The 27,420-nt window shown below is 51.6% G+C and overlaps 2 protein-coding genes across 3 annotated transcripts in view; one reads left to right on the top strand and one right to left on the bottom strand.

Moving 5' to 3' along the window:
- Positions 1-1,974: 1,974 nt before the first annotated feature.
- ATL3 (atlastin GTPase 3) lies at positions 1,975-27,420 on the bottom strand. Of its 2 annotated transcripts, none has more exons than XM_084633214.1 (13): positions 27,286-27,420; positions 14,224-14,441; positions 13,938-14,081; positions 13,209-13,313; positions 12,553-12,603; positions 10,657-10,713; positions 9,392-9,484; positions 8,550-8,688; positions 6,925-7,052; positions 5,600-5,656; positions 4,904-4,975; positions 4,059-4,490; positions 1,975-3,562 (listed from the first exon to the last, which is right to left on the bottom strand). In XM_084633214.1, exons 1-13 carry the CDS (start codon positions 27,338-27,340, stop codon positions 3,476-3,478), a joined length of 1,638 nt encoding a protein of 545 aa, XP_084489340.1. In that variant the 5' UTR covers positions 27,341-27,420; the 3' UTR covers positions 1,975-3,475. The 2 variants fall into 2 exon arrangements, with proteins under 2 accessions (XP_084489340.1, XP_084489339.1); XM_084633213.1 differs by lacking the exon at positions 27,286-27,420 and adding an exon at positions 23,118-23,247.
- Positions 23,457-27,420, top strand: part of RTN3 (reticulon 3) — a gene marked incomplete at its 5' end in the record, with an annotated part of 40,019 nt that continues 36,055 nt past the window's right edge. The window contains one exon of the mRNA XM_084633211.1: positions 23,457-23,708. Within this exon, the coding sequence (XP_084489337.1) occupies positions 23,681-23,708 (28 nt within the window). The remainder of the gene's footprint in view (positions 23,709-27,420) is intronic.

Raw genomic sequence — 27,420 nt, 5'->3', positions numbered from 1 at the left:
ACGAGAGACGCGTTAGTCAGACACAAGTCATGGGGCTCAGCACAGGGCAACCTGAGTGAGGCTCGGGGAGGGAGCAAGACAGCCGGCTGGCGTCCCCCTGGGGGCAGGACGGTCCGTCCCTTCCTCCCCCTTGGAGCCAATCACGAGAGACGCGTTAGTCAGACACAAGTCATGGGGCTCAGCACAGGGCAACCTGAGTGAGGCTCAGGCCTGGGTCAGACTAGATGATCTCATGGTCCCATCTGGATTTAAATTATAGGGGTGCAACGCCAGGCTCACATTGCACAGCTGTAAAGGACAGGGACACTTGGAGCCACGGAACCTCCCCGCCCCCAGCCTCCCTGGGCATTGCAGGAGTCTGGGGTAAAATTGTTATTCTAATCACCCCCACATGCAATGGGGGGCCTTCAGGCACTGCGGGGAAAAGGAGCTGCAGAGATTCCAGGAAAGGCCAGTCTGGGCTTCCCTAGTCATTTTTACATCAAAGATGCCCTGCTACTATGGTGATGGGCAGCCATAGCCCCCCTGCATACACTGAATTCATGGACTAAACAACCCCCACATTGTTTGATCCCTGGCTTTTTCAGGCCAGAAGATCATTTCGCCTGACTTCCTGCACAGGACAGGTCAAAGAACTTCACCCAGGGATTTCAACATCAAGGCCTACCCATAGCTTTTAAAGAGCTCCAGTCTTGATTTAAAAACTCCATGAGATGGAAACTCCACCATGTCCCAAGAGACACCAATGGTTAATTACAGCAAATCTTTTTTTTAAAAAAAAAAACCCCTTATTTCTAGCCTGAATTTGTCTAACATCAGCTTAGAATACCAATCCCTAGATCATCTCGAGCACTTTTTATCCATAGATCTCAAAGCACTTTACTCAGGTCAGTCTCATTATCCCCATTTCACAGATGGAAAAACAGGGAGACAGTGACTAGCTCACCAAGCAGGCTAGTGGCAAAACCTGGCCTAGAAAGCAGATATCCTGCCTCCCAGTCCAGCACTCTATTCACTAGGCCACATGGGTCCACTGAGGCACAGAGAACCAATCTGTAAAATGGGAATAGGGCATTCTGCCTCACAGGGTGCCACTAAGATAAAATCTGCTGTTTACGAGGTGCTCAGCTGCAACTGTATGAATAGAAGCAAGCATTAGCTTGACACCGTGGCCTCACCACACTGCACCTTTGCTGAAAGAAGTAACACAGAGCTGGTCATGTGATGTCCTGACAGGCCTTACTGGAAACTGAAAGATGACATTGCAGAGCTAAGAACTGAAGGGGCCTGGCTTTATTGGTACACTCTCAGAGAACAGTGGCTTTTCTTTTAACGTCTGGAGAAGGCACTCCCGCCCCCCCGAAAGCTTTTCATGTGACCAGTTTGAAGCCACAGGTAATTCTTACACTGGGACAGGAATTTTCCAAAGCGAGCACAATGGGGGAAAATCTGACCAGCATAATCATCCATCCACCCCAAAAGAATCTTGATGCCAGTTGGTCCATTTTAGCTAAATTTCACTCCAACCTTCTTCAAAGCCTTTGCAGATTTCACCCCCCCACAATGTACTTGTCCCTTCTCTTGAGGCTTGAAATCACAGGGGGCCAGTTGGAAGGGCATCTTCAGGGGGATGCCCGGCTGGAACCAGCCTGAGGCACCAGGGAATGGCTAGAGAGGGAGAAGGGGGCAGATAGTAGGCTTGAAATGGGCAATATTAACGTGACCAGAAGCATAGATGGCTCCTGGGCTGGGGAATTTCAAAGGAAGCTAAGGCAGTTCTACCTCTCCCACAAACAGATGCCTGCAACACCAATCCAGGCCCCACAATGGAGGCAGAACACTGATGAGGATTTTGATAAGCCAAGGAAATCTCCAGCAGAACAAGGCTTGGGAAGCAAGGGGGGGGGTTAACCAGGGTTCAGCCTCCCAAGGAAATAATGTGCCCCGATCTCCCCCCAAAATGAGGCGCTGTGATCACAAAATGGAATGAGCTTTATTCTTGTGCTTTACATGAGCAGGAATGTGAGAGTGCTTCAGGGCTGGGGCGGTTGGAGGGGCTGGGGTCAGACTGGGCAGGGAATGGGTGGCGTCTGGTCCCCTGGTTCGGATCACAGATCCTGGCACTGCCCAACTGACCCCAGCCAGACAGCAGTGGAGAGGGGAGGCCGTGACCTGCTTGACTGACGAATGGTGTCGGAGGTCCCGGCGAGGGGAAACCAGACAATCCAATAAGAGGCTAAGGATTTTGCAGTGTGATGCCCCAATAGCAAAAGCTCCCTACTCAAAAAGGCTAAGGCCCTTTGGCTAAGGTCACTCAGCAAGAGACATTAGCAAAGGGAGCTCCCATGTGGCGCTAAGTAGGCCATCCACCCCCACGTGGGCAAAACTGCATTTTAACTGGTACCCCACGCGGGACCGAGCCACACAGCTGCCAGTTAGGACTGGGTTTGTCAGCACAAAGGAGCCTCTGGGCATATCTTCCATGAGCAGAAAGCCCCGTTTTGCCCCAAAGCCGAAAGCAATGGTGGTGGTGAGGAGCGTTAACACTGGACGGGGGAAAGTGTGGCTGGAAATTGAATAGACCATGTTGGTCCACACTGGAGACACAGGCTAGGAGTCTCTCTCAATGCAGGCAGGGGCCCACGGGTGGGTTGCACTTCTAGAAGCAGTGTTGGCCCTGCCTAAGGAGCCCAGGCTGGCTGGCAGCACAGCACCAGAATCACATCATAGGGCTCGCTGGCCCTTGGCCAATGTTAGCTAGGGCTGGGCAGCATGCTGGGGGTTGAAGGCTCTCTCTGGCACGGGGAAGGGTGGGGGTGTCTCTGTATTTTTTGGTACCATTCCCACCCCACCCTAAGGCAGCAGCTGGTTGAGGGAGGTTCCCCTCTCCTCCATGAGGCCCAACGACACAGTTCAGTTCTACCAAGGCACAAGGGGCAGGGAGGGGAAATGAGGAACAGTGACGGTTACTCTGCTCAGGCCTTGAGGATCCATCCCTTCCGCTGGGCTGGAGGGAAGACACCAAGGCGTCTGCACCTCCCAGGTCGGAGCAGGAAGTGAGGGGGAAACCTAGCAATGTACAACAGCACCTGCCCACGCCCGCTGCTGAAGGGGAGCTGATCCCATGTGATGAGAAGTAACCATTAAGGAGCTGGGATCCAGATGTGGTCTCTAGTCCAGGGGCTGCTCCCAGGAGCAGGAATGCGAGTCTGGTGGGGAGGATGCCCCATCCCGGTGACAAGGCACTGGCTGGTACAGGTAGGAGGTTAAAGCTGCAGTTGGTCTTTTTTTTTTTAAAGTGCAAAAACAAAAACAAAAAAAAGAAGGGGGGAAGCGAAGGAAAGATGAAGGGGGAAAGAAACAGGAATGAAAAGAGAGAGAAGTCGAGATCTGCAGGCCTGGAGCCACTTGCAGCCAGCAGCAGCCAGCAGCACAGGACTTTGTGAAGCCCCAGCTCAGCCTTGGCATGAAAGCTTCACTGGGTTTTCTTGTCAGGCGGAGCCCTTGCACCCGATGTGTCAGCTACAGCGGCCTGGGTGGTGTTGCCCATGCGGGAAGTGGCCTGGAGAAAAGGTGCAGGAAAGAGGTTGGTTGGTGGGGGTGGCTGGAAAGTCCCACTACGCCTTGGGCTAATGGGTGAAACGGCTGCTGCGTGCGTGAGCCAAATTCCTATTTTCCCTGCTCTGGGGGAGGTCAGAGGTGAAGGGTGGTCACGTTCCCGGTGCGGGAAAGGTCTCTGCAACTCCGGCCCAGCCCCACCGGGGCAGCAGGCAGTACTGCACCCTGCAGTGCCTCAGCCACACTTCACCGTCGCCACATTATCAGTGGGGTTGAGCTTTATCAGTCCCTAAGGACCAGCCAGTACCCGGGCTTGCCAATTCCACCTTCCCTTTAAACAGTTACTACCCCCTGTCCCATACACCATACCACCCATGCCAACTGGGCCTAGTCTGCCTCATCCCAGGCATCCCCTACTCCAACCCGCATCTCCCATCTCTTGTGTCCCCCTGCCATGCCTACCCAGTGCCCGCTCCCCCCCCCCCCCAAGTGCTGCCCACCTGCTCCAAGACGAAGTCGGCGGTGGTGTCGATGACCACGCCCAGGTCCCGGTACTGGCCTGAGTAACGGATGTAACCCCAAGCCAGCAGGGCAATCAGCAGCAGCCCCACCACACAGTTGCAGAGCTGGGCAGCCACATCCAGCCCCATGAAGCCAGTGAGGCCCGAGCCCAAGTAGAGGGCCACGATGGCGCTGAAGATGACGGCCGGCGTGCGGAAGGTGCTGAAGATGTTCTTGCTCTTGTTGTGCTTGGCGAAGTGCTCAAAGAGCTCACCCATCTCCTTCTCCAGCTCCGCCTCGTAGCGCTGGCTGAACTCCTTCCCCCCCATCTTCTTGATCTTCTGGAAGTGCTCCAGGGCTGACACACGGTGCTGCTGGTGCTTCTCCTCCAGGATCTCCGGGGAGATGTAGGGTTTATCGCCCCCGCACATCTGGGGGGGAAGGGAGCATCATATGGGAGGTTGCATCTCTGTGCCCAAACGGAACCTATGAGAGTTCAGAATATCCCTGACTGCAGTATGTGCCCCGCCCCCACCCTCCCCCAAGCTCACCAGCAACTGCAGGGACCAGAGGGATGGAGTCAGGACAACTGGGTTCTATCCCCAGCTCTACGATGGGAGTAGGGTCTTGTGCATTAGAGCAGAGGGCCGGGGCGTCAGGACTCTGGGGTTCTCCTTCCAGCCTCTAACAATATCTTTACAAGTCCTGCTGATAATAAGCAGGCCCACCGGGGGCTCAGGCGGAACCCGACATCCAGCATGTGTGGGAAGCGGAATATATGGTTGGACGATGCGGACACCGATCTTGGCTGCCCAACGGACGCCAGCCCACAAGACTCACGCACCTGCTCCATCTTGTTGTAATACATGTCCTTGGCAGAGGCCACAGCTGCTAAGTTATTGGCTTCCGCGGTGGCCTGCAGAGAGAAGGCAAAAGCAAGCCACTGATCAGCACTGCCAATGGCATCGTGCAGTACCACCTGATGCCTATGGGGGTGCTGGAGCTGCTGCAGCCCTGCTGGGTGCAGTACTGCCTGCTGCCTCTAGGAGGTACTGGGGCTGGTACAGACTGCAGGGTGCAGTTCCATCTGCTGTCACTAGGGAGTTGGATTGCATTAGCAGTCAGACTTAACCCTTTCCCCCTTTGGTCTCCACCAACAGCACCCTCTGGCACCCAGCGGGTAGTTTTGACCCACAGCATGGGCTGATAAGCAGGATGCATCTTCCAGGCGAGAACTGACACCAGGGGCAAGCAGGGCTGGATTTATGCTGCCTGCCCTGGGAAAGATGTCTCTGGGCCAGCAGGGGCTAGGAGTGCTCACTTTCTGTATGGGAGTCACTTCCAGCCCTCCAGAGGGACGCAGCCCCTGGAGCCTTCAGAGACAGGGGAAGGCAGCTGACCTTCGGTGCATGCTGCTCAGCTCATCGCAGGGAAGCACTCACTGCCATTCCTACCCAAAGGCCAGAGTCAGAAGAGGCCTCAGGGTCCACTCACTGGCCCCCTCCCCTTGGCTCTGGCTACCCCAATCAAACAAACTCACCTGGAGCATGGATTTGGGGTGAGGCAGGTCCTCTCCTTGGTAGATCTTAATATAAGCCTGGGAGGGAGACAGTGACAGCAATGAAAGCAAGGTATAGAGCTAGGAGGTCTAGGCTAGGCACTTCTTTGGCTCCCAGCACAATCTTTAATGTATTTATTCCCACTACACCCCTGTGAGACAGGGCAGTGCTATTTTCCTCATTTTACACATAGGGAACACAAGGTACGGAGAGGCTAAGTGACTTGCCCAAGGTCACCTGGGACATTTGTGGTGGAGCAGGGTCTTGAACTCAGGTCTCCCCAATACGAGGTAAGTGCTCCAACCTCGCATACCCCACAACAGGAAACCATAGGCCGTGCCCGTTCATCTCTTAGTGTCTGCCCCAGGAACCTTCATCACAGGAACAGAGCCAGCCCAGATCAGATCACTGGACCATCCACTCTGGGATCCTGCCTCTGATAGGGGCAGCATCAGAAATTTGCCAGGATCCCTGCAGTGATGGGGTAACCTGTCCCCAGGGGGAAGTTTCCCCCAACTCCCCTCGCTTCTTGAAGCAGGAAAGGTTTGTAACCACAGCTAGTCACCGATTTTGCAACACAACAGACTTCCATCAAAAAAGTTTCTTCAAAATCAAAAACTTTTCGCAGGAGGGTGGTGATTTCTATAGAGTTTGACGGGAAGATTTCAAAACTTATGTCACTGCTCATTTCAACGAAAGAGAACAAACACATTTCATTTTTACTTGATCATTTTGTTTGGACTTTTATATTAAGGCACACGTATATAATGTATCTGTACACGTTATATACTGTATATTACAAATGTTCTAATGTAACGTAACATGTATATTATATTTAGTATATGTTACATATAATTACATTATGTTGAAATATTTAATATATATAATGGATAGTTATGTATGTTAATATAATGTAAAATATATATTATACATAATATACAATGCTAATTACAATAAACATGAGATATTATATTAAAATATTAATTGTAAAAGTCTAAATGAAAAGAATCCAAATGATCAAGTAAAAAAGAAATGTTTTACCTTATCAAAACGCTTCCAGGGTCTCCAATTAAAATATGTCCATTTTCAGTTGGCTGAAAATTTTGGCTTTTTGTTCCAATTTGCAGAAAAAAAATTAAAAATGCCCAAATGTTGGAATTCCCTGCAGGATGGAAATCCTGACTGCCAACCAGCTGTTTGCAAAGGCTGCTGGCCAGAGGCTTTAGTGTTGCTGTCACCTACTGGCTCGGGAAAGGCAATGCATCAGAACAGCTACATTTATACATTCATCCTGGATTCTGCCCACCTTGAAATACTCCAGCAGGCCTCGGCAGGTGACCTTGGAACCATTGATCTCCTTCTCCAACAACTGGCCACGGTCCAGCACAATTGGGATGAGCTGCTGGAGTTGCTCCTTAAACTCGGCAGCAATGTCTGGGCTCAGGCGGGAAGGAATGAGACATGTCAAGAAACTAGCATATATATACTTGCATCAGAATGCCTGAATTTCTCCTCCAATGCCCCCTGTGAAACAGCCTCACTTCCCAGATGGTGCAGAGAGGGGATGTGACTCACCCCGACATCACACAGAGTCTGTGGAAGAGCTGGGACTCAAAGTCCAGTCTCCCAGGCTGGTGGCTAACTCCAGAAGAGTGCTGAATCATGCCCAGCCCCCTAACAAATATGACAGGAGTTAAAACACCCCATCAATTAAAGGAAATTCGGTGAGACTGAAACCTAGTCTGAGCTCAGATCTCATAGGTAATTATCTGGCCCCCATCACTAATATCTGAGCTAATCTCCCAATCTGTGATGTTTTATCCTCACAACCCTGCTATGAAAGAGGGCTGCACTATTATTTCCATTGTACGGATGTGGAAACTGAGGCACAGAGCAGCTAAGTGACTTACAGGGAGCCTGCATCACCCACTTGTTACATTTTCAGAAATGTCCGCTTGTGCTTCCTCCCATGCTGCCCATCACACACTCACAAACACCCTCAAAGCTACCTCACTGTCCGCCTTCAAATGCCTCCTCAAAACTCTCCTCTGATGGGAGGCCTACAAAAACCTTGACAACAGTTAGGTCACTGCTGCACTAAGAACACTGCCCATCATGCTGCCTGGGGCTGTATAATGGTTTCCTTGTGCTCCCCCATCTGGCTGTATCCAGCTGTTGTCTCTTGTCTTAGACTGTAAGCTGTTTGGGGCAGGGACCAGGTTTTTGTTCTGTTTGCACAGCACCTGGCACCATGGGTCCTAGCCCATGACTAGGGCTTCTAGGCGTGATCACAATTCAATATAATCACTATTTTTAACTAGAGCTGGGCAAAATTTTCTGACACAACTTCTTTCAGCGAAAAAGGCAGATCTGAGTTGACAGAAACATCTGATGAATTTGTGTCCACTGTGGCAAATTGTTTAAGACAAAAAAAACAAAACCAATTTTCACTTCAAAATGACTTTGTGTTTGATATTTAAACATTTTAATTGGGGGGGAGCACAAAAATCAAAATGATCGACCCCAAATGAATTTTTTTTTTTTACTTTTTGGTTCACCAAAACTTTCAGAAATTTTTTAGTTTTTTCCCCTTTTTTTCAGAACAGCCAATGAAAAATCCGTTATTTACCCAGCTCAACTTGTAACCTGAGCAGAGTACATTTTTTGCAGTCAGATGGGGCTTCATCATCTTAAAATTCCCCTTTTAAAAACCAGTCTGCAAGGGATCATAATTAAGTAAATGCAGATTCCCCAGCGCTGAGCCTGCAGATCCTGGAGGCTGGGCTCCAGCTCCCAGTGGTTGTGGCCTAAGTCCTGTCAACCCCCACAGTGCCCCGGTTAGAAACAGGCTAGACTGGGTCCATGCAAGGGGAGCTGCGTTATCCATTCTGGATTGCAGTAGGAGCGGAGTCAATTCTGCGCCTGGCCTACCTTTCAGTCGTCCATCAAAGCCGGGGCTAGTGGCCACCTTGAGCCCTGGGTGCGGTAGGAGGAAGCAGTTGACATTGGTGAAACAGGAGTGGATGTGCCTGCGGACGTTCTGGATCTCCTCATGCTGATGGGTCTTCACCTACCAGCAGACCAACATCTCCCGCATGCCATCAGTCATCCCAGCTAGCCACACCCTTGTGTTAGGGGAAGGAGTCCTCCCACCCTGTTGCCAGCAAGGGCTGTCTGGGGGATTATGAGCTAGACTCAAAGATCCTGCCCTGCCTTGCTGGACAACCTAGATCAGTGCCAAGGCTGAGGTGTGCAGGAGAACATCCCCTCTGACGCAGCCACTAATAGCTTCCCAAGGGGGTGCTGCTGAACCACTCTGCTGTGAAGATGGAAGCCGGGGGGGTGCGGGGGAGAGGGGATCAGGCCACAGGAATAAAGGGCTAAACTTGGCACAGATTTATCCCCCCCGCCCCTCCCCTCCATGCAACCCTGCTGACTTCAGCTCTCAGCCATCCTGCAGGGCCCACAAGCGAGGTGCCAAGGCCCAAAAGCCAAGGGATAAAGCAGAAGCAACATTTGAAGGGATGGAATCAACAGAGTCAAGGACTCCTGTGGGGCATGGCTTGAGACAGGCCCATGGGACAAGCCAGTCTCAGGGCAGGAGGCCAGGCCCCACTTTCTGGAGGGCAGGTGAGTTACATCACACGCTCAAAGCTCTGGGCTGCAAATGGCCCTCAACTGAGTGATGCCCCAAGCATGTTCACCCACTCGGACCAAACACCAACCCTCTTTCATGATTTGCAGCCAATGTGGCTTTCCCGGCCAGTCCTTACCTCCAGCCGCTTCTCCAGGAAGTTCTTTCCCCCCTCCAGGCCATAGGGGTACTCATAAGGGAAGCTCCAGTCCCGGACCAGGAACATCAGGGTCTGAGATGGGAAGGCAGGTCATGGGGGGGGGGGGTCAGCCATGGGCTTAGGGGACGTGCTTGCTCTGTGCCACCAGCTTGGGACTGTACTAGCCAACAGTGACAGAACAGGGTGACAGCAGGGGGCACCACCTCCTGGTCCCTCTATAGGGGGCAGAACTGATTCACAGCAGGGATGGACACCTAGATATCACACAGGGCTTTGCTTCAGTGAGGGGTGGGGGTTGTGAGGCCTCAGAGCTGGGGAGAATGGGATTCATGTGTGTGCTTATTGCCTGGGAAGCCTAAGTCACAGATACAGCTTCCCCACCCCTGCCCCAGTCGTGTCCCCCTAGGGGGAGATGGGAATTCAGTCTCCATGCTCCATCAGCGTTTGTGATGGGAAGTGGGTTGTGACCCCCCAAATTCATTTAACAGACACCTGCTAGAGGGGACTGGAACCACTGGTGCTTTGAGGCTGGTTAGCACCACCAATCCCTCTATAACAGGGTGTCCTGCCCCTTTAAGGTCCAGGTCCTATAGTCAGCCAGCCCTGTTCACTAATCAGATATAGCTGAGAAGGGGACAGGTGTTCCTTACAGACAGCTGCGGGAAAGGGGGCATAGCCAGAAGCTAGAGCAGAGGGAAAGTAGGCCCAGCATTGTATTTTCTCCAGCTGCTCAGCCTGAGACTGGGATGAAAAAGACTCCCCACCAGAAGCAGTAATCCATGTGAATCTCCACGGCCTGGGAGAGGAGGGATGACACTCCCTGGAGAGAGGAGACCATGGAGAACTACAGACAACAGAGCCTCAGACAGGAGTAACTGGGCCCCTCTAGTGCACAGTCTGCAGCTGCACCTATTCAGGGAGCAGAGACTCATGCTTAAATCCAGAGGTCAAGTGTTTGTATCTGGACTACCAACAGCTCCATAACACAACAAGTAGGCTAAAGCAGTCACGCTCCAATCCAGTGCCTTGCTGGATTGTGGGTAACGATCAAAAACCTCTGCCCAAGGAGCAACACCCCTGGATACCTGCACTCAGGTACGTCTGGATACCTGGAGCCCTGGCCTAACCCAGTTCCCCACACAGGACTGCATAGCCAGGAGCTCCCCCACCTGGCCTGTGTGCTCATTTGCCCCTTAGGGCATGCCGAGTTGGGACATGGGGTCAGGCTGGGCCGCAGGGTGTACCTGGAATGGTTTGAGGAAGATCTCGTCCATGGCTAGGCGCCCATACTCTGTGAAGAGCTGAGAAAGCAGAGACACCAGTGGTTAAGGGACAAGACAAGGCTGTCACAGCTGGAGTGGGCAGGGAAGGTGATCACAGGGAACGCATCAGACATACAAAGCCACATGCACAAACACATACCATGGGTCAACACAGAGTCATAGATTTTAAGGCCAGAAGAAACCATTAGATCATCTAGTCTGACCTTCTGTATAACACAGGCCAGATAATGTCACCATTCCCCCCAGTACTGTAGCCCAGAAACTTGGAGACTACTGTTTTAGTCAAATCCAACCTTTTTACCCCCAAGATCACTTTTTGAATTTAACGGCAACCCAGGATCTACCCTGCCCTTTCCCCGAGGCCCTGCCCCTTCCCCAAAGCCCTGCCCTGCTCACTCCCCCTCCACCCTCACTCACTTTCACCAGGCTGGGGCACGGGGTTGGGGTTTGAGAGGGGGTGCAGGCTCTGGGCTGGTGCCAAGGCTTTTGCAGTGTGGAAGGGGGTTCCGGGCTGAGCCTGGGACGGAGTTGGGGTGCAGGAGGGGGTGAAAGCTCTGGGAGGGAGTTTGGGTGCAGGAGGAGGCTCTGGGCTGGGGCATAGTGTTGGGGTGCAGGGGGTGGTTTGGGGTGCTGGCTGTGGGAGGGGGCTCAGGGCTGGTGTGCAGGCGGAGGTATGGGGTGCTGGCTCCAGGAGGGGGCTCAGGGCTGGGGTGCAGCCTCTCGCCAGGTGGCACTTACTGTGGGCAGGCTAAGGCAGGCTTCCTGCCTGCCCAGCCCTATGGCCCATGCCGTTCCAGGAAGGGACCAATGCGTCCCTGCAGCCCCTGGGAGGGGGGCAGGGGGCATATGGCTCCACACGCTGCCCCCTCTGCAGGCACCGCCCCCGCAGCTCCAATGGCAGCTGCAGAGGCAGAGCTTGCTGGCAGGAGCAGTGCGCTGAGACCACTGCCCCCTGCCCTCCCCAGGGCCTTAGCGGCAGCCCCGCTACACCACCGGAGATCGCAATTGACCAGTTGGTGACCACTGGGCTAAAGCTTCTTCCTGAAAGGCCTCCAGTCTGGATTTGGAGACATCACCACTTTTCTTGGGAGTTTGTTCCAAAGGAAAATCGCCCCCACAGTGAAACACTGGTGCCTTACTTCTAATGTGAATGTGCCTGGCTTTAACTTCCCGCCATCAGTTCTTGTTCCGCCTTTCCCCACTAGGTTAAAGAGCCATTTAGTACCTGGGATTTTCTCCCCGTGAAGTTACTTGTACACCGTGATCAAGTCACCTCTTGATTTTCTTTTTGAGAACCTAAACAGATTGAGCTTCTTAGGTCTCTCACTGTCAGGCGCTTCTCCAGCCCTCTGATCATTTCTCTGGCTCTTTTCTGCAACCTCTCCAGTTTTTCAACATGCTTTTTAAAAAAGTGCACCCCAGAACTGCACACACTACTCCAGTATTGGTCTCACCAATGATGTATTCAGAGGTAAAATCCCTTCCCTGCTCCGACTCACTGCTCCCCTGTTTATACATCATGGATTGAACTGGCCGTTTTGGATCCAGCATCCCATATCTGCAGAGACAGATCTTACCCTGCTGCCCCAGACAGCCAGCTTGGAGCTGGCATTACCCTCTTGGCGCTCCAGATGGAGATGCAGCCAGTGCCAGGCGCCATGTACCTAGCAACTCCAGGCTAAGTAAGAGCCCTGCCTCACCTACACCCCAGCCAGGCCTACCAAAGCCAGTCAGGTGCTGCAGCTCAAAGAACTGTTTCTGGGTCACCCCAGCTGTCTGGGGAAGCTCCTCTGGCCCTCAGTTCTGCGTTTAACCTCCCTGCCACATCCTCATGTTACAAGGCCCTCCCCCCATTACCTGAAGCTGCTGCAGGTCGTCCTCCTGGATGTTCTGGGATAGGTTATAGATCTGCAAGGAAAGAAGGTGCTGTTAATGTCAAGCCCCCTTCAGGGAAGCCGCAGAGCTGAGATTCAAACCTCCCCTGCCATCCTGCCAGACAATCAGATAGGGATGCTGCCACTGAGCTCCCCAGTCTTGGTGCTGGTATCCTAGCATGGTGTCCACATCTCTCCCCTTCCCAGCCATCTCCATGTCACTTTCTTTGGCCTCTTCTTGTAAGCGAGAACCCCCAGCCCTAAGGCTATTCCCGCATCACCCAGCCAAGCACACTGTGTCTTGTTAAAGCTCCTGGCTCCCAAACTCCCACCCTGAAATCTCAGCAAGTTCCCGAAATCTCACCAGCCCGGAGCAAGGTGGGACGCCACCCACTCTATTCAGAGGGAGCAGAGCTCTCCCAGCCACACGCCATGCTCAGAGCCCCCACTGCACCGCTTAAGGTCCCAAGCTATGAGGTGACCATCTGCACAGTTCCCCTAAGGGCTGGGAGATGGCAGCCCTTGTGCGCAGCCCCATGGCCTGATGACACCAAGACGCAGGGCCGCACACCAGGCACCTCCAGGCTACGAATGGTTCCCCTTGTCGAACCCCAGGGCATTCCACTCTGCCGGGCCCACCTGGATGGAGCTGGTCATGGTGCTGAGGGCAAAGATGGTGGCACAGTCCTTGACGGTCGACTGGCTGTCGAAGGCGCCCTGGGTGTCCATCAGAACCACTGCCACCTGGGGGAGAGGGGCACAGATTGGGACAGAAGGGTGTGGGCCAGATGAAACCAGAGAAAAAGCACACCAAAACATCCCCATGCTGGAACCCAGGGAGTGCCCAGCTCCGGCTCATTATGTGGGGATAATGCTACCCTCCCAAGTGGGGAGACGGCATCCAAGCAAGGGCATGCGGGGCACCATCAGTATGGCCTGCCCCTTCCACAGGTCACCAGGCTTAGCATTAAGATGGGATCACCCAGACCTACACACCCCCCGCCCCTGGTGCACCAACAGCTACTAACAGTAGCCCTTCCCCTAGCATGGCACATGGATCCACTTGCTGACCCAATGCCATCCTGGCCCAGGTCGCACCCTCCTGCAGATTCAGTGTGTAGCTGCATCAGCCTGCAGCAAACGGCAGGGGGCCAAACCAAAGCAGGCAGAGGAGAGGTCTGGCTGCAGATCAGAGGCTGGCTGCCCGCCAGGATCTGTGAAATATCTTCCATAATGTTGCAAGCCTGGGGGTGCAGCCATATCTGTGCATCATACTCACAAAGGTGCAGCATCCCCCCATGCACGCTCCCCCCACCCAACCAGACACACTCCCCACCCCCATCCTCCCACCCCATTCCCTGCCCTTACCTTTTTCCCATCTTGCTTTTCCACGGTGAACACCTCACTCCAGATCTGGATCCCAGTGGTCTCGGGGTCTGAGCCCCCACGCCACGAAAACCCCATCAGGGGCTCATCCTCTTGCCCCAGCCAGTTGGACGTGCCGCCTTCCTTCTGCAGAACAAGCAAGAGGGGTGGATTCTCAGCTGAGAACAAGGCTGGGTCAGCTGGAGACAAAGCACTGTGGGAAGGGGGCAGTGCCTCATCCAAGTGTACATGTAATGCAGCAGCAGGGCATCATGGGAACAGAGCTTACCTGAGTGTGCATGTAACGCAGCATGAAGTCCAGCAGGAAAGATTTCCCTTTCCGGAAGGCCCCAGCTACCGACACCACCACCACGTCCATGTCCCGGATAGATTCCTGCAGTAGCACCCCGCTCAGCGCCTTCTCGTCCAGCTCAAAGGAGTGGGCTTTTTTGTGCACCAAGACAATCTGCACTGGCCCAGGCTTCCCTCGCCCCATGGTGTCCCCACCTGTGGGCACAAATACATTGCTTGGGGGGCTTCTTAGGAAATGCCCTAGGGGAGGTGGGGCTTGGGAACAATCTTCCAGACAGGGGTTTAGATTATCCCACATCCGGCTGCTTCAGGGGTTTTTTTTGCACTTTTCTCTGAAGCATTTCATGCTGATCAGAGATGGAATATGAGGCTAGATAGGCCCATGGGGATGATCCAATACGACTATTCCTATATTCCTCTCTGTACAGCTGGGGACCACAGCCTTGGGCTGATCTACACATCAGAAATCCCCCAAGCACAAGGGTGGGGTTAGGGTGTAAAGCTTCTTGTTTTCCTTTCCTGAACACAGACCTGGAGGGTTTAGTTCCACCTTCGCGACGGAAGGGATTGTGACTGTCTCCTGTTCCCAAGGCCTGGGAGAGTCTGAAGAGATGCACTTGTGTGGCTACAGGGCCCTCCTCTCCTAAACTGGGGCCTGTACTTTCCGCATCAAGCTGATCAGGGAACGCTCAACTACCTGGCTACATACAAGTTGAGCCCCAGTCCTGCTGCCTGGGGGGCACTCAGCATCTTGGATGATAAAACCCAAGCCCAGCAGCAACTCGTGGCACCAGGGATACCATATAAAGCCCCAAGGGCCAGAGCTCCCATCACAAGCCTGGCTGCTTCCCCACCACACACACGCCAGGAGTTCATAAGGGCTGAGGTTACCATACTCCATGTCAACACTGCACCAGAGATGACAACCCCATCCCCTCCCCATTTTCAGGGCAACCCACAACACAAAGGGGCAGGACACAGCCAAGGGAGGGATGTCCCAAGGCAGTCCCAGCTGGTGAGAGTGAGCTTGGATCATCTGCTCCTTTCTCAGGACAGGAAAGGCTTAAAACCAGAAATGTCTGGAGAGCAAGATGGGGCTGGGTTATATTTGCTGCAGTCTTTACCGAGCGGCACCCTGTTGCCAGTCACGCCCCTGAACCCATTGGGGCTGCAGGGGCAGGATTAGTTCAGAGAGTGGCCTGGCCACCAGTCAGAGCCTTGAATACGCACCCCTACAGCCCAAGGAACATGTGCCAGTCTGGGAGACTTTCTGTCAGAGTAATTGGCTCAAGCAGGTGGAAGTTGGTGCTCTCTTGCTGCGGTTGTACCCTGTCCTCAGAGTAGGTCTTCACTGCCAGGCTCCTTACCTGGGTGTTATCCCAACGCCTCTCCCATCCACATACAAAACCCTCTCCCCCAAATTTAGTAGCCCAGCTCGGGGGTGGATTACAGCCCAGATTCTGCTTTCACTCAGGCTGGTAACCAGCCCACTTTGCAGTGAGGATGCTGGCAAAATCACTTGCAGGTTGATAGTCCTCCCGTGCCTTCCCACAATTCCCCATGTCCCCAGGACAGACATGTTCTCCCACAATTCACTGGGAAAGAATCACAGAGCAGCTCATCATACTGCAGCACAAAGAACTATGGGATATGTCCTCAGAAGTCCTAGTCACACACACAGGAAAGTGCAGCACCAGTGAGGACAGAGTAACAAAGATATGGTGCTGCAGCGTAGCTGCTCACGCCTGGGTTAGGCCAACGTGGGTGCCGATCATCCAGGCCAATGGCAGTGAACAGATACCCTGAGCCTGGGTTAGTGCTGGGTTAGAAGTTAAGGCCCTGGTGGCTCGGGAGATCTGGGTTCTATTCCTGCCTCTGCGGCAGACTCCCCATGCGACCTGGAGCAGGTCACTTCCTCCTTCTGTACCTCCAATTCCCCACCTGCAAAATGGGCTTACTAATGAATGAACATTGGGGCGTGGAGGAAAGAGTGTTGTTTTTAGGCAGCTGCTTTGTACCACAATGGCTCTCTGTTGGCCAGGGCCACAGGGAAGCAGTTATCTTAGCACAGCCTCATGCAGCAAATTCCACAGAGAGGGATTTTACCATGATGCTGATGAGAACCTTGCTAATGTGGTGGAGTTACACAAAGTATCATTTTGGATGGCAAGAGCTTGACATGGACCAGGACCCCGTGGGGTCAGGCCCTGTCCAAACACAGAACTAAGAGACAGCCCCTGCCCCAAAGAACTTCCAGTTGAATGAAATTAGTGTGATTGATAAATATGCCAGAAAGTGTAATGCTGCCATGAGAGAGCTGCCTTGGGCTGGTTCCTCAGCTGGGGTAAATGAGCACAGCCCACTCGCCATCTGACTGGTGCCAGCCAAGGGTCTGACCCTTTGCCTCATCATGTGAGGCGGGTTTGGGCACCAAATGGGGCCAGGTGCATTCATAGATTCTAAGGCCAGAAGGGCCCACTGTGATCATCTAGCCTGACGTCCTATATAACATAGGCCAGCCCTAAATTAATTCCTGTTTGAACTACAGCAGATCTGTTAGAAACACATCCAGCCTTGATTTAAACATTCCCAGCGATGGAGAATCCACCACAGGCCTTGTGAAGTTGTTCCAATGGTCAAGTCCCCTCACTAGTCGATTTGCACCTTATTTCTAATCCCAATTTCAATTTCCAGCCAGTGGGTCTTTTTAGACCTTTGCCTGCTGGATTAAAGAGCCCACTATCAAAGTCTGGTTGCCCATGAAGAGAGACAAGGCAGGTGAGGTAATCTCTTTTATTGGACCAGCTTCCGTTGGTGAAAGAGAGAAGCTTTCAAGCTACAAAGAGCTACAAACTGGTCCAATAAAAGAAATTATCTCCCTATCTTATCTCTCTAATATCCTGGGACCAACACAGCTACAACAATGCCATTTCCCATGCAGGTACTTTTAGACAGTGATTAAGTCACCCCTTAACTTTCTCTTTAAGATAAACAGATTGAGGTCCTTGAGTCTACACTATAACCATGTTTTTCTGATCTTTTAATCTTTCTCGTGGCTCTTCTCTGTACCAATTTTATCAACAACCTTCTTGAATTGTGGGCACCAGAACTGGACACAGCATTCCAGCAGCGGTCGCACCAGTGCCAAATACAGACAGAACCTCCTTACACCTATACGAGATTCCCGTGTCTATATATCCAAGATTCTCATTAGCCTTTTTGGCCACAGCATTGCACTGGAAGCTTGTGTTCAGATGATTATCCATAGGTTAGGATTGGACTGGAAAGAGATCTGAGGGGCAAAAGTATTGGAGAAAGGAAGTGGGGAGACCAGGACTCTAGTCCCTGAGCGACTCTAACACCCAATCTATACCTCTGGATAAAACTTTCCACTTTCCTTGGCTCTTCACCATCAAAGCACTTTGCAGGCATCCATGCCAACCCCCCTTCCCTGTATGGAATGATCCTCTTTCAACAACAGAGGCAGAGAGAGAGGGGAGTGGCTCGCCCTAAGACATAAGCACCCAGCTACCCCATGCTTTGATCACAATGTTGCTGGTTAGTTCCAGAATTTAGAAAAGGGAGCTTTGATCTGCAGCTAGTCCAGTTCAGGATCTCACCAGGGGATCGGGGCAGCGTGGAGGTGATGGTTAGCAAAAGGGGTTCTCATGCATGGGACGGTCCCTTCTCCCCAGCTGGCTCCATCCTCAGCTGCTTTTCCCTCCCGCTCCATTCTATTTTGTACAGGTTCTTACCCTGCCATCATCACTCTAGTATCTGTGAATTAAGCCCCACATGACTGACATGTGTCACATGTGGTTTATCCTCTCCCTGGGGGCAGGGAGAATTTCTCATGTAGTGGAGTGGATTGTTTTGGGAGGGGTTTCGTTTAATAACAGCACATGCCATTGCTCTGTGTTCTTCCCTTGGGGAAGAGAGAAGATCCCATCTGGGAACCAACTGGAATCGTCTAACCTGAAATCTTGCCTGCAGGAGGGACTGGTTTTGCCCAGATCAAGTCTTTCCTAGACCAGCTAGTGCCTCAGTGGTTAAGGCCAGTGAAAGACCCAAACATCTTGCTGGCATCCACAGATGTCTAGGGAAGCCAAACCCTGACCAGGTCCGCTAGCTCAAAAGCTGTTGGATTCCAGGCCAGGCTCTTCTCAAGGACGAGAGTGACTGGGAAAGAGTCACAAACCAGATTTTGGAGACAGTGCCTCAACAGGTCCTGCTCCTCCTTTGAACCAATGGGTCGTGAAAGGTCAGGCAAACATCTCTGAATCCAAGCTCTTGTGAGCAGGGTCCATCTCTGGCTGTCTTTCTCTCTGCAGCACCCAGCCCAATGGGGCCCCCCCAATCTTGATCACGGGGGGTCTGTGAAGCACATGCCCAATGGGGCTCCCCACATAACCGGGCCCCTCCAATCTCAGTTGGGGAGGAGGTTGTGCAGTGTCTAGCCCAATGGGGACCTTCCAATCTCAACTGGAGCCTTGAGGCACTACCATAATACTACTAATAATGCACAAACTGTAATGGGGCCCCAATCTCAGGAAAAGCATCTGCTGTAATGCACATAGTAAACAACAACACACACAGCTCCTTTTTATCTACGCCACCCAGTGCAGTAAAAGAGCAGTTAGCATTCTTTTTCTGACTCCGTTAATGTCATACTAATTTAACACACAAGAACTCTGAGCACCTGGGTTTAACTAAAAAGAAAAGGAGTACTTGTGGCACCTTAGAGAGCTACAGCTCACTCCATCAGATGCATGAAGTGAGCTGTAGCTCATAAAAGCTGTAGCTCAAATAAATTGGTTAGTCTCTAAGGTGCCACAAGGCCTCCTGTTCTTTTTGAGATACAGACTAACACGACTGCTGCTCTGAAACCTGGGTTTAACTGTGATTCAGACAGCAAGTAAAGTGAGTACAGAGGTCCCAAAGCCACTTGCAGGAACAGATTCAGTGTGACTGACATCTCCAGTGAGCAAGCAGCCCAGAACATAGGGACACCGACAGCTCTGTCTGTGGGGAGCCCAGCAGTGGGACAGAAGGGGGCTGTAAGTCAGAATTGAAGGGTATCAGCAGAGCTGTATGGGGAGCGCAGAACAGGGAAAGCACGGGGCTGCAGGTTGGGATTGAGGGGCACTGGCAGAGCTGTGTGTGTGAGGACCCCAGGGCTAGGATAGCAGGAAGGTTGTAAGTCAGGATTATGGGACATTGGCAGAGCTGGTGTGGGGGAGAGAGGATGAGCTCAAGGCTGGGACAGCAGGGAGCTGTAGGTCCAGACTGAGGGGGACTGGCAGAGCTGGGTGAAGAGGAAGCTTATCCTGGCCCTGCATTATGCCACACACTCTCAAGCACGACCTTCTCATTTCCTGTGTGATAAACAAATAATGCCAACACAATATAAACACAAGCCAATATTTCAAACCATTCTCTCAGAGGTTTCACCCAGTGTCAGCAGCTGAGCAGTGATGGGGAAAAAACAAGAACAACCTTTCTGATGCTCAGCAAAGTCCTGTCACCCCAATGCTGGCGCCATCCTCCGGTCAGTAGTGCAGGCAACAAGCCTGGAATCAAATTTGCACAGTGCCGAGGAAAATGTCACAAGGGCAAGGAATGAGAGGGCCTCAGGGCTAGGAGAGTCCATGATGTAAGCCCAGGACCCCTGAGCACAGGAACCAGAGTTGAGCAGTGTTAAGAATGTGACATGCTCAGGGAGACATACTGGTTACACAGGGCCACAGGTGTTCAGTCAGCAGGGGGCATCTTGAGCCCCAGAGAAGCAATTCAAGGTGTTAGCAAGGCAGGCTGGTTGCAAACTAGCACAATGCGTTTGCAAGAAAAAGGATTCGGAACACAACACATTTGCAGTACAAACCACTTGCAACACAGTGCAAACATCCGCAAAGCCACCTCGTTATCCTCCTTCAAACTTTCCTTTGTCATGACACCTACAAAATACTTGACAACAGTTATGTTGGTGGACTGGGACAACAGCCTATCATGCTGACTTGGATTATCTCATTATTTCCTTGTGCTCCTCCCCATCTGGCTGTATCACCTGTTGTCTCTTGTTTTACACCTAGACTAGAAGTTCGTTGGGGAAGGAATCAGCTTTTTGTTCTGCTTCTATACCCTGCCTAGCACAATGGGGTCCTGATCCATGACTGGGACTTCTATATACGACCACAGTACAAATAACTCACCACCAAGCATTCACAACAAAATGTGTTGGTGACGCAAAGCATTCTTGACAATTTAACACAACAACACAATGCATTTGCATCACTGTCCAGTGGGGTCCGACAGCAACCTCACTCAACGTCTCTGCAGCACATCACAAAAGGTTCACAACCCACCACATTTGCCTTGCCACACCTTGGCCCTGCAAAGCAACACAACACTTGCACAATAGGGCAACATTTCCCTACTCAACACACTCGCAAGGCCACACATATGCAACGCAAGGGTGTCAAAACGTAGCTCAACACAGGTCAACTGGAAGTTAACCAGGGCAGGGAAACTGACGCATACAGAGGGGTTTGCCCCAGGCTTCTCTTGCAATGCTTCCTTCATCCAAGATTAAATTCACTCAAAAGCAGTTACAAAAACTCTGCCTGCACAGATGACTAAGTGTTAAGCTATGGCCTGAAGTCCCTCCACGCCCCCCATCTCCTCTTGAAATACGTACTTCCGTGAAAGGGAAAAAGGCAGCACCACACACACACACCCAAAAATTACTTGCATGTAGTTTCCACTGCCAGTGAGTGGAAAACACAGAGCTACTCAGCCTGCACTCCCCACCCTGCCCTCAGTCAGGAAATCCAGGCCTGGTTCGCATTAAGTAAGCAGGGGATGGCAGAAGGGCTCCTTACGAGTTCCCAATGCAGTGCTAGGAAAACAGCCCGATGTTTCATAAGCAGCTAATCATGCCTCACCTCAACTGCTCTTCAAGACAGCATAGGAGTTGGCACACATGATAGAGAGGTGTATGTAGGGACAGATGGACAGACATGGAGATGGATCTAGCTATGATGTAAACGATCACCTCACAGGGGGACTGGGTGTCAGGACTGAGGACCACAACAGAGCTAGGTGAAAGGAAAGACTGCCCAGTCCTTGTCTGCATCATACTTGCCTCTGCCACCGTCTCACAGAAAGATCTATCTACCTCTCTATGGTACTTAAAGAGCCCTCATTACCTTAGGCATCTCATAATCTTCACACTGCCCTGTGAGGCAGGACAGTGCTATTATTTCCATTTTATAGATGGGGAAGCTGAGGCACAGAGTGGATAAGTGACTTGCCCAAGGTCACTGAGGGTGCCTGTGGCCAAACAGGGATTTGAACCCAGGTTTCCCTAGCACCACACCCTCTGGATTATCTTTCCTCTACATCCCTTCTTCCTCACTGGATTAGGCTATAGGGCAGTGGTTCTCAAACTTTTGTACTGGTGACCCCTTTCATATACTACGCCTCTGATGTGACCCCCCCCCTTATAAGTTAAAAACACTTTTTTATATATTTAACACTATTATAAATGTTGGATGCAAAGCAGGGTTTGGGGTGGAGGCTGACAGCTCGCGACCCCCCATGTAATAATCTTGCAACCCCCTGAGGGGTCCCAACCCCCAGTTTGAGAACCCCTGCTATAGGACCCATATAGCCTCTAGAAACTGATTCTGAGAAAGGTGAAAGAAGACCCAGCAGTTATGGGGTCACTTGACCCCCAGATGCTTAGTGGCCATGAAGCAGCATGGTTTAGAGCCTTGTACCCAGATATTGGGTTCCAGCCTAATGTGGCAGTGGAAGAAAGCACTTTCAGTACCATCACAGCCCTTGGCCAAGACATGGCTTTATCCCATCGAGACTAGAAGTCAAAGCACTTTCAGCATCATTTACATTACAGCCATCATCAACCAGAGGTCATACTCCTTAAGCAAATGAGGGTCAAACTTTATAACCTCACATTGCATCCTTCTCATCCCCTTCTAATCCCTTTACGTTCCTGCCTCCTGGGTGCAGGGGCAAAGACTGTAGGGAAAGATCCTGCCTCAACAGGGTGTGGGGGAAATATGGCTACAGGGAACAATCCTGCCCTACTGGGGTGGGTGGTGAAGAGTAGCATTCTCCCCATTTTACGGGTGGGGGGGGGGACGACTAAGCCACAGAGAGGGGAAGTGATTTGACTAAAGTCACCCAGCAGGACAGTGACAGAGCCAGGAAATGAACATAGGGAGTCCTGATTCCCAAGCAAGTGGTGTATCCAACAGACCACGTGAACCAAGACTGCTCTGTGCTCCACTGCAGAATCAGGCCCCCAGTTACATACATATATAGATCCCAAAGTGGTTCAAGGACTCTAGCTGTCCTGGTATAAAGGGGGCCTTTCATCCAGGGAGATGCCCAAGTCATGATGTAGGGTGGTCATGGGGACACTATAGAAACACATATAGTTCCTGCTCTGTACACTGGGGTGCCTGCTCTAGTCAGCTCCCTAGTACTGCATAATCACCTTATGGCCTCCTCTCTCTATGGGGGACCCTGTGACTTGCCCCCCTCTCTCTATATAGGGGACCCTATAGCCCCCTTTTTCCTCTCTGGGAACCACATATGCCCTCTCCCTATAAGGGAACTATGGTCTCATTTTTCTCTCTATGTAAGGAATCCTCTTTCTCTACATGGGATCGCGTGTCTCTCGGGACCCCATATCCCCACCTCTCTCTGTAGGGAACCCCAGCTCCAGAGGGGACCCCGTAGCTCCACCCGCCGTCTCCACGGGGAACTCCCTCACCACAGGAGACCCTTATACCCCCTTCTCCATAGGGGGCCCCAGGCTACCCAGACGGGGGGAGGGGGCCCCATTACCGGCCGCCTCCAGCTTGACACCGCTCGCTGCAGCAGCCACCGCGTAGAGACCAACATGGAGCCGCCACCCCACACCGCAGGGCCAGGATGAGATGGGCGGGGCCACCGCCAGGCGGGCGGGGGGAAACAGAGAGCCGACCGTCCAGAGAGGCATGCCGGGAGATGTAGTCCCTTTGAACTCCCCTCTGGTACATTTTAATAAACTGTGGCGCCTGTGAACTACAAGTCCCAAAAACTGCCGCAGCGGGCTCTCTCACTACATGGGGAGGTATATGCTGGGAAATGTAGGCCAGCCCCTGTCCTTCCCTGGGGTATCCCTAGGTGTCCATGGCCTATGGCTCCCGGCAGCCTCCTCGGGAAGAGTAACTCTTCACATCCTAGGGTCGCACGCTGTGGACCTGTGCTGCTCTGAGCCCCATGCCACTCAAAGCATCCTCAGAGCGGAGTCCAGGCTGACACCCAGGCTTCTCAGAGCAAGAGAGGGTGCTTGGCCCCTTGGGGTGCAAGGCTGGGGCACAGACTGACTACAAGGCACTGGTGGAGTTTTGCACAGAGGGCTCTGTATGAAAGGAGCATCATCCACAAAGACAGGTGAGCCCTGCCCTGCAGTCCATGCATGGCCCGTCCCTGCTACCTGTGCCCTGCAGCCAGTGCATGGCTTTTCTCCTCTAACTGTGCTTTGTTCCTTCCTTCTAATTTAGTCAGTGCATTGTCCTTGCCTTGTAGCTATACATGACTCCTTCCCTTAGCTCATATATTGCAGCTACCTTGCAGCCATTCTAAACAGCTCCTTCAAATGCTGTAGTTAACCTTGCCACCCAGCCTGCTTTAAATGCAGGCATGGGGGCCACACAAAGCCCTCGGCATAGCAGGGAGAATGAGGGACACTAGTATGCAGGAAGGGAAGAATGGAGGAGGCACAGAGTCCCTGGCATGTGAGGAATGTGGGCCACACAGAGTCCCTGACATGAATGGGAGACACTGGTATGGTGTGTGGTAAAATGGGGGGATAGAGAGCCCCTGGCATGAGGGAGATGATGGACAGGTTGCAAGGATTCCTGAAATAAAGAAAAGGAGTACTTGTGGTACCTTAGAGACTAACAAATTTATTTGAGCATAAGCTTTCGTGAACTACAGCTCACTAAGGTGCCACAAGTACTCTTTTTCTTTTTGCGAATACAGACTAACACGGCTACTACTCTGAAACCTGAAATCAAGGGGAATGGGAGAGTCGCACACAGGCATCTTGGGGTGAGAAGGGAGGGATGCAAGGAGCCCTGGTGCGTGCAATGAGCTTGGCTGACAAAACCTACAATATGTTGGACCGCCTTGTGTATATACATGTTTATGTTAGAGAAGGCAAAGTCAAAGAAATGAGCCTGGCATTTGGAGCAGAAGGTGGGGAGGTTTGGAATGGCCCTTAGTTCCTGGGGGAGTCCATTCCACAGCCTTTTACCAGCCCCTGAGAAAGCTCCAGCCCCTTTACAGACAAGTTTTACCCTTATTGCTGATAGCAGCATTGTGCTAACAAGGCCAAGTTGTTAACTACAGTCTTTGTTCTGGAGCTTTAGGCACCTTGAGATGCCCTGGGCCTAGGCCATGGAACACCTTGATAAGCCCCAAGACCTTTAATTTGCTATATTCTATGGAAAGCCAGGGTAGGGGGTGTAAGACACCCGAGAGCTGTAAGAGAGCCACATTTCCTGCAGATTGAGCATAGAGGGGATGCATAAAACACTCCAAACTAGTAGGTTAAACATATGTCTCAATGGCACAGGGAAATTATGTCCCTGTCCTGCCTTGTCATGGGAATGCAGAACTGCAAGGAAGCACTCCTGGGACATTGAGTCCAGTCCCCCAGTATTGCAGGCAACCCTGTCTTATAATCAGAACATCTGATTTTTAAACTGATGTTTTTAAGACCCAGTGCATGATTTCTGAATGTTTCTCTCTAGCTAAGAAATAGGAAGCCTGGGTTCTGTTCCCAGCTTTGCCTCTGCTTTGGTGAGTAATCCTGAGCAAGCCAAGCACGTAACTTTCATATGCCTCAATTTCCCCATCTGTAAAATGGGGATAATGATACTGACCTTTGTAAAACACTTTGAGATCTACTGATGAAAAGTGCTATAGAAGAGCTAGGTATTATAATAATCTAAGGTATTTATCTGGCCCCCATCACCATAGTATTTGAGCACCTCGTATTCTATAATGGACAACCCCCGCTGTAAGGTAGTGCTATTTATTCCTATTTTACAAATGAAGAAACTGAGGCACAGACAAAGCAACTTCCCCAGGGTCACACAGCAAGTCTGTGGCAGAATGGGAAATTGAAGATGGATCTCTCAAGATGAAGGCTCAGGTCCCCACCACTGGACTATCTTTTCTCATGTTTGGGTGGAAAGGGTGGCAATTCTGCTGTTTGCAAGAGGACAGTGAATTTGAAATGGATGGAAAATGTTTGTGCAACTTTTATGAAACTTTCTTGTCCTAAAAAACAACAATTTTGCTTTCAGCCTTTAATTAAAGATTTTAACTTATTTATTACAAAATGTCTAAAAGTTTCTCTGGTGAAAATATTTGTTCCCCAGCAATTTTACATGTGGCATCTGTGCTGCTCAGCAGCCTTCAGAGTCAGTGCTGACTCCAGTGTCCCAGTGAGGCACTACTGGGCACTGTGCTGCATAGTGAGTGCTTCAGTAGGGGGCACTCTTCCCTCATACTCCATGCTGGCCCCATGCCCTAGCGTGGTACACTGCTGTTCCCTAAACACAGTGCAGGAAGAAGAAGCTGATTGAGGAGCCTACAAGTCTTATTACACCCTCCTCCTTCTAGAGTTCAGAATAGAACCCAGGAGTCCTGACTCCCTATTTCCACTTGCTCTAGCCCACTAGACACTATTCCCTTCCTAGAGCTGCAGATAGAACTCAGAATTTCTGACTCCGGGTTGTTCCTATACGCACTAGAAGCCACTCCCTCTCTGATCCTATCTCTTAGGTAATGCTGCAGCAGAATGATGTGGTATTTCTCTATGTGGAAACCAAGATTCCCTCCAGTAGGCACTCAGGAAGAGAAACAGCCCTGTTGGGAATAGGTTTGAAAGCAAATATGCATCAGCTACTTTTTGGAATTTCTGATGCATCAGCAGAACCTAGAGTGGATGAAGTTAAGGCTGCCACATATTCAAATACCTGAAATGCAGTCTCTCCCACTTTGCCCTGAAGGGCACTGATAGCCTGTCCTTTGGGGCATGCGGTGACCCAATGCCTTAACCAGAGAATGGAAAGGTAAAATCAGTGTGATAAGGAAACAAAAGACATTATCTTAACCAGACTGATAAGCAGCAAAGTGCAGATAGCTCCAGCCAGATCCGAAGCAAGCAATCCTCACAGCTAATGTAGGCCCCAATCCTGGAATGATCACAGCGCTGGTGCAGTCATGCAGGGCTGTTGGCACTTTTGGATGGCAGCTTCTGGAGTCATATGATTACATCAAAAGCTCAGTTTCCATTTATAAAACAAAGGAAGTTTCTAGTGGTTGTGAAGAAAAGTTTGAAAGGATGATCCAGTTGTAACTAATGCTATGGCATCTGTCAACTCTGCAGAGAGCCTGAGCCATCCTGAGTATGCCCAACGCAGCCATGCCTGCCTGTGACAATCACTCAGAGGGGAGCCACCCCATGCACCTCAGTGGCGTGTTAAGTCCCAGCCCCACTGCTCTGGGGAGGGACTGTTTGAAAGGAAATGTATTTAAATGTCTTTTTTTATGTGAGAGAGAAGGGGAGGGTGAAAAGAAAACTGAAAGAGAAAAGAGGGAATGGGAAAATAGAGAAAATGAAAGTGACAAAAGGGGGAACGGACGAAATAAGAAGAAGGGAAAAGGAGAGAAATTATGGGAAAGAGGGGAGGGAAATAAAGAAAAATTCTCCCTTCTCATTAAACACAAACCAAAGAATCAATTCAGAGTTGCATGCGCCCTCCTGTCTGGCCTCAGTGCGGCGTCACCCGCCCTAGTCTGGTTTTCTGGTGCCCAGAGCGCATATGTTTTGTTTCAGGCTGAGAGAGCCATTACGCATGCGTAGAAGGGTGAGGCACTCCGCCCTTGCCCACAGCGTAATGAGCAGCTTCCAACCCGAAAACACAGGAGGCGCAGCAACCCGCGCAGTGAATACCTCGCGTCCGTTGGCGCCTGCGCCTTGCGAGGCCCACTCTGTTCCACTGGCGCATGCCCGGTGCCCAACCGTCCAGCCTCCAGCTACAAGCGCTTGCGCAATGTACGCCTTCCTCTTAGCCCTCCCCAATGGGGC

Source organism: Lepidochelys olivacea, assembly GCF_965140295.1.
Source record: "Lepidochelys olivacea isolate rLepOli2 genome assembly, chromosome: 7".
Lineage (NCBI taxonomy): Eukaryota > Metazoa > Chordata > Testudines > Cheloniidae > Lepidochelys > Lepidochelys olivacea.
Note: the sequence above shows the minus strand (reverse complement) of the source record. Positions and strands in the feature narration are given on the sequence as shown.

Coding starts and splice junctions, on each gene's coding strand:
- ATL3 (XM_084633214.1), bottom strand. CDS start 27,340: ATGCGCCAGTGGAACAGAGTGGGCCTCGCAAGGCGCAGGCGCCAACGG. Junction 12,604..13,208: donor CCATGACCAGCTCCATCCAG/GTGGGCCCGGCA, acceptor CTTTCCTTGCAG/ATCTATAACCTATCCCAGAA. Junction 3,563..4,058: donor CCGACTTCGTCTTGGAGCAG/GTGGGCAGCACT, acceptor CCTTTTCTCCAG/GCCACTTCCCGCATGGGCAA.